This window comes from Drosophila sulfurigaster, chromosome 2R (genome assembly GCF_023558435.1).
Source record: "Drosophila sulfurigaster albostrigata strain 15112-1811.04 chromosome 2R, ASM2355843v2, whole genome shotgun sequence".
Taxonomy (NCBI): domain Eukaryota; kingdom Metazoa; phylum Arthropoda; class Insecta; order Diptera; family Drosophilidae; genus Drosophila; species Drosophila sulfurigaster.
Genome location: NC_084882.1, coordinates 18,862,687 through 18,875,152, shown reverse-complemented (window position 1 = coordinate 18,875,152; position 12,466 = coordinate 18,862,687). Strand labels below are relative to the sequence as shown.

The 12,466-nt window shown below is 40.5% G+C and overlaps 2 protein-coding genes across 2 annotated transcripts; both read left to right on the top strand.

Moving 5' to 3' along the window:
- Positions 1–1,250: 1,250 nt before the first annotated feature.
- Positions 1,251–8,667, top strand: LOC133836726 (uncharacterized). Its single transcript, XM_062267317.1, has 12 exons — positions 1,251–1,447; positions 1,502–1,857; positions 1,911–2,058; positions 2,116–2,649; positions 2,702–3,636; positions 3,698–4,544; positions 5,386–5,535; positions 5,616–5,983; positions 6,041–6,188; positions 6,246–6,779; positions 6,843–7,777; positions 7,835–8,667. The coding sequence occupies exons 1-12, from the start codon at positions 1,358–1,360 to the stop codon at positions 8,484–8,486; spliced, it is 5,697 nt and encodes a 1,898-aa protein (XP_062123301.1). The 5' UTR covers positions 1,251–1,357; the 3' UTR covers positions 8,487–8,667.
- Positions 8,668–9,005: 338 nt separating this feature from the next.
- On the top strand, positions 9,006–12,247 carry LOC133839575 (glutamyl aminopeptidase). Its single transcript, XM_062271189.1, has 6 exons — positions 9,006–9,139; positions 9,211–9,566; positions 9,636–9,780; positions 9,845–10,378; positions 10,446–11,380; positions 11,440–12,247. Exons 1-6 carry the CDS (start codon positions 9,047–9,049, stop codon positions 12,113–12,115), a joined length of 2,739 nt encoding a protein of 912 aa, XP_062127173.1. The 5' UTR covers positions 9,006–9,046; the 3' UTR covers positions 12,116–12,247.
- Positions 12,248–12,466: the final 219 nt, after the last annotated feature.

Genomic DNA, 12,466 nt, shown 5'->3' with positions numbered 1-12,466 from the left:
TACTTGACGAGGCAGAATTCTGTCAATAAATTATGGTAAAATATATTTATTATATTTCTGCTTACAATCTTATTGTTGATGCGACCCGATTGTGTTTTATTCGTAGACAATATACAAGTTTTCTTCCAGTCCCGTCTTGTGTAGACACAAGATGCGAAAAGAATTTATCATTTCAGTTTGCCGTATATGCGGAACTGATTTTATACAAGAAACGTCGAGTATAAATTCTGTTCGAGAAAAGTAGGCGTTAGGGAAATTTCGCGTTGCGCTAAGAGGGCGCGTACACTAGACTCAATGCAAGAAGCATTCTGCAGTCTCGGTCTTGGCATGACAAGAAACACAATTGGGGAGCGCATTGTTAAGTGAGTGGCACACCTCCGCTCCGCCGACCGAAAAGCACTCAAAGCTTTTCGCTCACTAGCAATGCGCTCACGCGTAAGAGCGCAATCAAGCTCCAGTGCTCTCAGCTTCTCTCTCCCTCAACACACCACCGCTGACGCGTCTCGGCGCAATAGATCGACGAAATGAGAAACTTTGGACTTTCAGCGCCCCCACATAATAACTTCTATATTTCTTTTGATAATATATATCCTATTATCTTGATAATTGCCAACTACTTGCATTGTTAATTCACCACTTACTTATTGCAGTGCGGGTTCATTCTTATATTGGCAGCCGTAACAAACAGTTCTTTGTATTCAACTTTAATTAAATTTGCAAATCTTCAAAAGAAAATAAATCAAATGGATCGCATGAGTTGGTTGGCCATTGCCATTGCTCTATTCTGTTCGATAACTGTAGCTGAATCAGTTTGCTGTAAAGAAGCAATGGTCATCAATTATAATGTCACTGGAGAGCCCTGTGATGAAGTTGGTGGCAAGGACTCGAATCATGGCTGTATTATTAAGATATGCGCTAATGGAAAAGCAATGAAACCAACCGACCACTTTTGCGGCAAGGGACCATGCAATCGTTCTGGCTGTGAGTGCCAAGGAGGCTGTCATGTTGGATATTGGGAGACAACTTTCCTTCAAGTCCATGAGGATTACAACATTATTATCATCGACATGCGTTGGGAGGATTTGGCTTTTAGTTATAGTAGTGCATTGTCAGGTAGTATCGATTATGTGAAAAATGTGTTTTAGTAAATTTCATAAGCTAAACTATCATTACAAATACTTCATATTTTTCTCTTATTAGTCATGTTTTAAAAAGAGAAATTCTATTAAATGGATAATACTGAAATTAATTGTAATTAAATGGATGATTGTAGATTTGTCATGCCTTCTTATTTATATTATTATAAGTGAATTCGCGCAGTTGACTTCAGTTACCTGTCGTCGCTCTAAACGTAAATATGTTAAAAATGGACGCTAGGATATACACAATACTTTTTTTACTCATGGCAATAATTTCCATGCTTAATGGATTAACGGCTAAAAATGCGGTAAGTGATGCAGAAATAATATAAGTGCCTTTCAACTATCGTGTGAAATTGCAGATTAACTATCGTCTTCCCAAAGCGCTTGTGCCCACGAACTATAAAATACATTGGACTCCTCGTCTAGACAAAGGCTATTTCGATGGAATGGCAGTGATTCAAATTAAAGTCATCAAGCCTACCAGGCAAATCATTTTGCATTCTAATAAGCTATTCATCCGCAGTGTTTATGTACCTGGCAAAAGAGTGGTTAAATATGAACTTGATTCTGTCCGTGAGTTCCTGATAATTGATTTGAAGGACAAATTGTTGTCAAAAGAGACCATAGAATTGATGTTAGGTTTTAAAGGAAAAACTCAAAACAAGCTAAGTGGAATGTACACTAGCAGCTATCAAACTTTGGACGGTCAGCAAAGGTAACATAAATTAACTTCCTAGAATGCCTGAAAGTACACATATTTTTTTGCAGGAATATGGTCACTACTAAATTTGAGCCAACTTATGCTCGTCAGGCCTTCCCCTGTTTCGATGAGCCCGATATGAAGGCAACATTCACCATCAGTGTCTCTCATCCCAGTGAAGGATCGTACGATGCTGTCTCCAATATGAACAAAATTGTAAGTTCCATTTAAACCCATTCGCACAACGGATAATAATGACTATTCTTTTTAAAGAAATCGCTGAAAATGGGTAAAAATACAATGGCTGTCTTTGCTACGAGCGTTCCAATGAGCACATATTTGGCCTGTATTATTGTCTCAGATTTTAAGAAATTAAATAGCACCGTTAAGGCCAATGGCATTGGAAACGACTTCCAGATTGACGCATATGCCCAACCTCACCAGTTGAGCAAAGTGCAATTCGCTCTGGAGATTGGAACTGCTATTACAGAGTACTACATTCGGTACTTTAAAGTACCTTATCCTCTGCCGAAGTTGGATATGGCTGCAATTCCCGACTTTGCCGCGGGTGCAATGGAACATTGGGGTTTGGTGACATATCGCGAGTCTCTTCTCGTATATGATGAGAATTATAGTTCCACGTGGAACAAACAATATACAGCTAGCATTTTGGCTCACGAAATTACTCACCAATGGTTTGGCAATCTTGTTACTATGAAGTGGTGGAACGATATTTGGCTAAATGAGGGATTTGCTAATTTCATGCAGTGGAAGGGAGTCAATTCTGTTTATCCGGATTGGGAAATGGTAAATACAAATCATTAACACAATTAACACATTCTCACATGTTCTTCTATAGCTGGATCAATTCATAACAGAGGAACTGCATCCAGTGCTGATAATCGATTCCAAACTCTCATCACATCCAATAGTTCAAAGGGCTGAATCCCCTGATCAGATCATAGCTCTCTTTGATACCATTACTTACAACAAGGCTGGCTCAATCCTGCGAATGTTAGAGAACCTTGTAGGCTCTGAGAAATTCGAGAAAGCAGTTAAGAATTACTTGATTAAATTCAAGTATGGCAATACGGTGACCGATGACTTCTTGACCGAAGTGGCTGCTTTGGTCGACGATTTTGATGTAAAGCATTTGATGCGTACATGGACCGAGCAGATGGGTTATCCAGTGCTCTATGTGTCCCGCTCCTTTGCAGGTTTTACCATCACACAACAGCGATTTCTTTCAAACAAGGAGAGCTATAACGAAGCAGCAGAGCCAAGTGAATTTAACTACAAATGGACCATTCCAGTTAAATATACACTGGAAAATTTTGCGAGTGATAAAGTCCAGAGCATGATCTTTCATTATGATCAAGACTCTGTAGCTATTGCAACGTACAGAAAAGTTAAATGGATCAAGCTAAATGTGCATCAGTATGGGTATTATCGCGTCAACTATGAGAACAGTCTTTGGGATCAAATCATTAATCAACTTTATGATAAACACACTCGCTTTCATACTACCGATCGTGCGAATCTGCTGGATGATGCCTTCAGCTTGGCTGATGCCAGTCAAGTGTCTTACAATGTACCCCTAAGGATGTTATCTTATCTGGTACGAGAAAAGGACTTTATGCCTTGGTATGTGGCTGTCGCTAAGCTGCAGAACTTAAAGAATATCCTGTTCACTACAGATATTTATAACCGCGTCGTCAAATATGCGCGTAGTCTTCTCGTTAATGTCTACCCAGAAGTGGGATGGACTGTGGAGGAGAACAACCATTTGAGAAAGTAAGCGTGAAAAGGACTTTATTTTTTATCTCTGAATTCCATCTAAATTCCTTCCTTGTAGTCGCCTGCGAGTTTCCGTGCTGACTGCAGCCTGCTCTTTAGGCCTTCCTGATTGTCTTAGTCAAGCAGCTCAGCGTTTCACCACTTGGCTCAATAATCCAACTGCTGCCAATCGACCAGCTCCTGATCTGCGTGAGGTCGTCTACTACTACGGAATGCAGCAGTCGAGTAGCGAGTCAAACTGGGAGAAGCTTTTGAAGATTTTCAAGGCTGAAACCGATGCCAGTGAAAAGACGAAGCTTATGTATGGTCTTTCCGGTGTGCGGGATGTTAAGCTGCTTCATCGCTTTCTTGTACTGGCTACAAATGAAAGCATTATACGGAGACATGAGTATTTCAATTGCCTTGAAGCTGTTACCGCCAATCCCGTCGGTGGGCCAATTGCCTGGAATTACTACCGGAATAAATGGCCGCAACTGGTAAAGCGCTTTGGACTACATGATCGCCGAATGGGCACTGTAATTGCCAAAATTACTGACCGCTTCTCAACTAACGTGAAGTTGGAGGAGGTGCAACAGTTCTTTAAGAAATATCCGGAGGCTGGAGCTGGTGCCAGATCTCGTCAGGAGGCCATCGAAACCATCAAGTACAATATTAAATGGCTGCAGGAAAATTATGCACCTATAAAAAATTGGGTGACGGAGCAATCTTCTTCAAAGAATCATACAAATAATTCAAATTTTATATTGCCGAAGAAATCTTCTTCAAAGAATCATACAAATAATTCAAATTTTATATTGCCGAAGAAATCTTCTTCAAAGAATCATGCAAATAATTCAAATTTTATAATTGCATGGATAAGGGAAAGTATTGAAATACTTATCCAACTATATGATCTTTGGTCCAAATAAAAAACTGTAAATCTCTGTGCACATAATAATAATACAATATGTGCTATTTGTAATATACTTTACAGATAACTTTGGCCCCGTTGCATTTTGATATAAATATTTCTATGATAAACATTTTGATCAATAAAATATACAAATTTCAGAATTATATAATTTGTTTGCTGTTTGCTTGCTAAGCAGGACTATTTCAAAAGTACAGTTAAATACTGTGCTATTTAACTGGAAATAAAATAAAATAAATTATTGTTTACAGAAATGTTCATATGCAGTTAGGAATATACATATGAACTTATATTAATTGCAGCGTATGTAAACTAAAACAGCTTATTGGTGTTCAACTCTTCGGCTGGCAAGTTTATGACTCTGCCCTTGGGCCATTGTCGATATTGGGTGTGGGGACTTCAAAGACAACGAGAAAAAATTTATAATTACTTTTATCAGTGATTAAATATAACTGGAGTAGTCAAAGATTAAATATAGTATTGTGTAAAAATTACAGGATTCAAGTACTTGCAGGTTAAACACTGCGTTGATGTTTTATCAATGAAATAATGACGTTAACTAAGTTTTTATTCCATAAAAGTTAGTTAGATTAAAAGGCTGTTAAAACTTTTAGAATGGAAATTAGGAAATTATTTGAAGCAAACGTATGATGACATTCAATTCATGAGAACATAGCTGGGTGTTTCCGATTTGTATCGCTAAAGTGTTGACACCATTATCCGTCCTGAAACTTACTAAACGCAGAGGTTATCGGAATTGTTGGCCATAAAACCATTCAAGTGACCATAATCTAAATGAGTTATTGAGCATGTTATGGCCACCGCCATAGCCATAGTTATACTCAAACTATGTGCATAGCGTTCAGTTGCCATTCGTTGCTCCAACCGTTAAGATGTTAATTTCAGACAATTGGCTACGCGCGATATTATTTTTCATCGTCGCAACATTGGCTGTGCTCAACGGAGTGACAGCTGATGATGACGTGGTAAGTGAAACCGAAATATATGCATATCTGAAGTGCTTATCAATTAATATCGCAAACGTGTACAAATTGAAATCGCGTAGATTGATTATCGCCTGCCCTCGGCTGTTGTACCCACGCACTACACATTGTATCTGCACCCTGAATTAGACACTGGCAATTTCACAGGCCAGGAACTGATTAGTATCAAAGTTGTCGAAGCAACGAAGCAAATCATTTTGCATTCGAACAAACTTACCATCACCAGTGTTTATGTGCAGTGTGTGTTTACGTGCCCAGAAGTTGACAAATATGAACTTGATCCTGTGCGTGAATTCCTTATCATCGATTTGGCTGAGGAGCTTACAGTGGATGCTACCATTACTCTGGGAATAGTGTTTGAAGGAGAATCCCAAAATAAGCTTGTCGGATTGTATAGCAGCAGCTATCAAACGCCGGCTGGTCAGCAAAGGTATTAAAAAATAATTTCCTTTACAGCCTCAAAGTATGCAACACGTTTTACTTACAGGAAAATTGCCACCACGAAATTCGAGCCAACTTATGCACGCCAGGCCTTCCCCTGTTTCGATGAACCTGAAATGAAGGCAACATTCAACATCAGCGTCGTTCATCCCAGTGAAGGCTCCTACGATGCTGTCTCTAATATGAACAAAATAGTAAGTTCCAATTAAACTCATTCGCACAGTGGATAATACTAATTCTTATATTTACAGGAAACGCAGAATTTGGGTGAAAATACAATGGCCACCTTTGGAATGAGCGTTCCAATGAGCACATATCTGGCCTGTATTATTGTCTCAGATTTCGAGAAAAAAACGAGCACAGTCAGGGCAAATGGAATTGGTGAGGATTTCGAGATGGGTGCATATGCCACACCTCATCAGCTGAGCAAAGTAGATTTTGCCCTGGATTTTGGAGTTGCTGTCACAGAGTACTACATTCAATACTTTAAAGTACCTTATCCTCTACCCAAGTTGGATATGGCTGCAATTCCCGACTTTGCTTCGAGTGCAATGGAACACTGGGGTTTGGTAACCTACCGCGAGACAGCTCTGCTATATGACGATGACTACAGCTCTACGGCAAACAAACAGTCTATCGCTGGAACCTTGGCTCATGAAATTACCCACCAATGGTTCGGTAATCTTGTTACCATGAAGTGGTGGAACGATCTCTGGCTAAATGAGGGATTTGCTCGGTTTATGCAGTACAAAGGAGTGAACGCCGTTTATCCAGACTGGGGAATGGTAAAAGCATTGGGGAGACAGCTTTGAATAGATATTTTATTTGTATTCTATATTTTCTTTTAGTTGGAACAATTCCAAATCTTGTCAATGCATTCAGTGCTGATCTTCGACGCCAAGCTCTCATCACACCCTATCGTTCAAAAGGTCGAGTCACCTGATGAGATTACTGCAATTTTCGATACGATTAGCTATGACAAAGCTGGCTCCATTCTTCGTATGCTGGAGAACCTTGTGGGCTCTGAGAAATTCGAGGAAGCAGTTACGAATTACTTGATTAAATTCAAGTATGGCAATACGGTCACTGATGACTTTTTGACTGAAGTAGCTGCTGTATTCAGCGACTTAGATGTTAAGCAATTGATGCGCACATGGACCGAGCAGATGGGTTACCCAGTGCTTAATGTATCCCGTTCTGATGCAGGTTTTACAATCACACAACAACGATTCCTCTCAAATAAGGAGAGCTATAACGAAGAAGCAGAGGCTAGTGAATTCAACTACAAGTGGAGCGTTCCGGTGACATATATCCTAGATACCTTTGCCAGTGGTGAAGTCGAGGACCTGATCTTCCAATATGACCAAGACTCTGTACCTATTACAGCTTCCAGCGATGTTAAATGGATCAAGTTGAATGTGCATCAGACTGGTTACTATCGTGTGAACTACGACAGCATCCTATGGGAGGTAATCAATAATCAACTTATCGAAGATCCCTCTCGTTTCGATATTGCCGATCGTGCGCATCTGTTGAATGATGCATTTGCCCTCGCCGATGCCAGTCAATTAGCCTACAGCGTACCTCTGGAAATGACATCTTACCTGGCACAGGAGACGGACTTTGTGCCATGGTATGTGGCTGCCTCTAAGCTGCAGTCTTTGAAGAGTAGCCTGCAGTACACCGATAGTTATTCTTCGTACTTAACTTATGCGCGTTCTATTCTTGCTAATGTCTACTCGGAAGTGGGCTGGACTGTAGATGCGGACAACCATTTGAGAAAGTAAGCTAGAAAAATACGTATACCTTCTTATGTTACTCAATTGCAATTTTCTTGCAGCCGCCTGCGAGTTTCTGTGCTGACTGCAGCTTGTTCTTTGAGACTTCCCGATTGTCTTAGTCAAGCAGCTCAGCGTTTCACCACCTGGGTTCAGAATCCCACTGCTGCCAACCGGCCATCTCCTGATCTACGCGAGGTCGTCTACTATTACGGAATGCAGCAGTCGAGTAGCGAGTCAAACTGGGAGAAGCTTTTGGAGATTTTCAAGGCTGAAACTGATGCCAGCGAGAAGTTGAAGCTTATGTATGGTCTTTCCGGTGTGCAGGATGCTCAGCTGCTTTATCGTTTCCTTGAACTGGCCACAGATGAGAGTATCGTTCGAAGCCAGGACTACTTCACCTGCGTTCAATACATTGCCGGCAATCCTGTGGGAGCACCGATCGTCTGGGAATACTACCGGGAACAATGGCCTCAGTTGGTAGAGCGCTTTGGACTTAATGATCGGACTTTGGGCAGACTTATTGCTAGCATTACAGCGAACTTTGCAAGTGAGGTGAAGTTGGAAGAGGTGCAATACTTCTTTAGCAAATATCCAGAGTCTGGAGCTGGTGCCAGTTCTCGTTTGCAGGCAATTGAAACCATTAAGTACAACATTAATTGGCTGCAAGAAAATAGCGATGAAATTACTACATGGCTAAGTGGAAAACTATAAAATACGAAATTAAAAGTAAATATTGAAAAATAAATACACTTTGCCTTAGGCAATCGTCTTTACTCCACGTCCACTGTAAACTGTGGCTTACTTTACATTTTTAATTAGACATGCAAATAAATGTGTTATGGTTAATTTTTGTAATTTTATAGCAGAACAACACTGTTTTGTTAAAAGAAAAACTAAATTAAATACCGATTGTAATTAAATGTTATTAATTATGTACTACAATAATAAAAATTGAAATTTTTCCTATTTTAACACATGGCATTCGCAATAATCTAAGCATTCAAATGCAGCGGTAATTCAAACACAGATTTTCTTTAATTTTTTAATAATTTCTTTCGATGTTCTCGAATCATTTGGCCAAATTTCCGACTTATTATCCATATTTTGAATGACCTAAGGCTAAAGTGTTATCACAATTATTGGTTATAAAGCGATACAAGTGTCCATAATCAAATTAAGTTATCGAGTATATTATATAGCCGCAATTGCTATAGTTATACCTAAACTAACTGCATTACCTTCAGTGAACTGTCGACGTTCCAACAGTTAAGATGTTAATATCGGAAAATTGGCTACGCGCGATATTATTTTGGGCAGTTGCTGCGTTGGCTGTGATCAACGGAGTGACAGCTGACGAGGAGGAGGTGAGAAGAAAATACATACTTACACAATTAATGTGTTTATCAAATAATATGAAAATCGTGTAAAAATGTAGATTGATTATCGTCTGCCCACGGCCCTTGCACCCACACATTATACGCTGTACTTGCACCCTGAATTGGATACTGGCAATTTTACGGGCCAGGAACTGATTACAATTAGAGTCATCGAGGCAACAAAGCAAATCATCTTGCATTCGAACAAATTGACTATCACCAATGTTTATGTTCTGAACAGAGAGGTAGAAAACTATGAACTTGATACTGTGCGTGAGTTTCTCATCATTGATTTGGCGGAGGAGTTGACGGTAAATGCGGTCATCACTCTGGGAGTGTTGTTTGAAGGACAATTATTGAATAAGCTGACCGGTCTATATAGCAGCAGCTATCAGGCGCCATCAGGGGAGCAAAGGTAACGAGATTTCTCTATTTACTTGATGCTGGTTCCAGCCTGAAAGTATGCTAATTATTTTTCATATAGAAATATTGCTACAACGCAATTCGAAGCAACTTATGCACGTGAAGCATTTCCTTGCTTCGATGAGCCCGCTATGAAGGCCACCTTCCAAATTACCGTCGTCCATCCGACCGATGCCTACGATGCACTATCGAACATGAACAAAATTGTAAGACCCAAACATTGCTTAGGACAAATTTCATATTCAAATTAAAACTAAAATTCAATAACAGGAAACCCAGTACCTGGGTGAGAATACCATGGCTACCTTTGGTATTAGCGTTCCAATGAGCACGTATCTGGCATGTATTATTGTATCGGACTTTGAGTCATTAAGTAAGACAGTGCAGACCAATGGAATTGGAAACGACTTCCAGCTGAGCGCATATGCCACACCTCATCAGTTGAGCAAAGTACAATTCGCCCTTGACTTCGGTGCTGCTGTCACAGAGTACTACATCCAGTACTTTAAAGTTGCTTATCCGCTACCCAAGTTGGATATGGCTGCAATTCCCGACTTCGCCTCAAATGCAATGGAGAATTGGGGATTGCTGACCTATCGCGAGACTGCTCTGCTCTATGATGATGACTACAGCTCTACCTACAACAAACAGTCTATAGCTGCAGTTTTGGCTCATGAGATTACTCATCAATGGTTTGGCAATCTTGTTACCATGCAATGGTGGAATGACCTGTGGCTAAATGAGGGATTCGCTCGGTTTTTGCAGTACAAGGGAGTGAACGCCGTTTATCCAGACTGGGGAATGGTATGTTTTAATATATAGAAATTTTATCATTTCATAATTTTTCTTTTGTATCACTTTCTTTACTTAGCTTGACCAATTCCAAATAATTGCTCTACATCCGGTACTCGTTTTCGACGCGAAACTTTCTTCGCATCCTATTGTTCAAAAGGCTGAGTCACCCAGCGAAATCTCCGCACTCTTTGATACGATTAGCTATGAGAAGGCTGGCTCCATACTTCGTATGCTGGAGAACCTTGTGGGTTCTGAGAAGTTTGAGGAAGCAGTTACCAATTATCTGATTAACTTCACCTACGGAAATACTGTCACTGATGACTTCTTGACCGAAGTAGCTGCTGTAGTCAGCGATTTCGATGTTAAGCAATTGATGCGTACTTGGACCGAGCAGATGGGTTACCCAGTGCTTAATGTAACTCGAACTAATGCAGGTTTCGTCATTACACAACAGAGATTCCTCTCAAACAAGGAGAGCTATAACGAAGAAGCAGAGGCTAGTGAATTCAACTACAAGTGGAGCGTTCCGGTTACATATATCCTAGATACCTTTGCCAGTGGTGAAGTCGAGGACCTGATCTTCCAATATGACCAAGACTCTGTACCTATTACAGCTTCCAGCGATGTTAAATGGATCAAGTTGAATGTGCATCAGACTGGTTACTATCGTGTGAACTACGACAGCATCCTATGGGAAGTAATCAATAATCAACTTATCGAAGATCCCTCTCGTTTCGATATTGCCGATCGTGCGCATCTGTTGAATGATGCCTTTGCCCTCGCCGATGCCAGTCAATTAGCCTACAGCGTACCTCTGGAAATGACATCTTACCTGGCACAGGAGAAGGACTTTGTGCCATGGTATGTGGCTGCCTCTAAACTGCAATCTCTACAAAGCAGTCTGATGTACACTGATAGCTATGTTTCTTATATAAATTATGCGCGTTATCTTCTCACAAACATCTACTCAGAAGTTGGTTGGACTGTCGACGCAGACGATCATTTGAAAAAGTAAGCTTGAAACGAACAATTCCTTTTTTCTATTACTCATTCTAAATTTTGCCCTTTAGTCGCCTACGAGTTTCTGTGCTGACTGCAGCGTGTTCCCTGGGAGTTCCTGACTGTCTCAGTCAAGCAGCTCAGCGTTTTACCACATGGCTCAATAATCCAACTGCTGCCAATCGGCCAGCTCCTGATCTACGCGAGGTCGTCTACTATTACGGAATGCAACAGTCTAGTAGCGAATCTAACTGGGAGAAGTTGTGGGAGATTTTTAAGGCTGAATCCGATGCCAGCGAAAAGTTGAAACTTATGTATGGTCTGTCGGGTGTGCAGGATCCTCAGCTGCTTTATCGTTTCCTCGATCTTGGTTCGGATGAGAGCATTATTCGCTCGCAAGACTATCTGACCTGCATACAAAATATTGCCGCCAATCCTGTGGGTGAGCCGGTTGTCTGGGAGTTCTATCGGGAGCAATGGCCCCAGCTGGTTGAGCGCTATGGTCTAAATAGTCGCTATCTTGGCAGAGTGATTGCCAGTATAACTGGACGCTTTGAAAGCCAGGTGAAGCTGGATGAGGTTGAAGCGTTCTACAATAAATATCCAGAGTCTGGAGCTGGTGCAGCGTCTCGTCAGCAGGCTATCGAAACCATCAAGTACAACATTAATTGGCTACAGGAGAATGGGGCTAGCATTGCCAATTGGCTGGACGGGACGGCCAATCCACTGACCGTCAAAAACCCATAGTAAAATTTCAAATATCCAATTGCATCAATAAATAGCAATTAAATGTGTCAATTATTACCCCGATTCCAATTGCATAATAAGGAATGTTGCTAAATAACAATAAAGAATACGAAATTCATGCCATAAACTAAACCTGATATTTTATTTTACACATCCGAGTGGCGATTTTTATAGACCACAAAAAGAGTTTTGATAATTCCGATAAACGCGAATAACTGTTAACCTGAACTGGGTATCATGACTAAGCTTATTCAAAGGCTATGGATATATATGGTGGCGCCATAAACACAAGGTCGTAAATGTCCCATAATAGTAATAATAATAATATGGTCGTGATATGTGCTGAGGGCA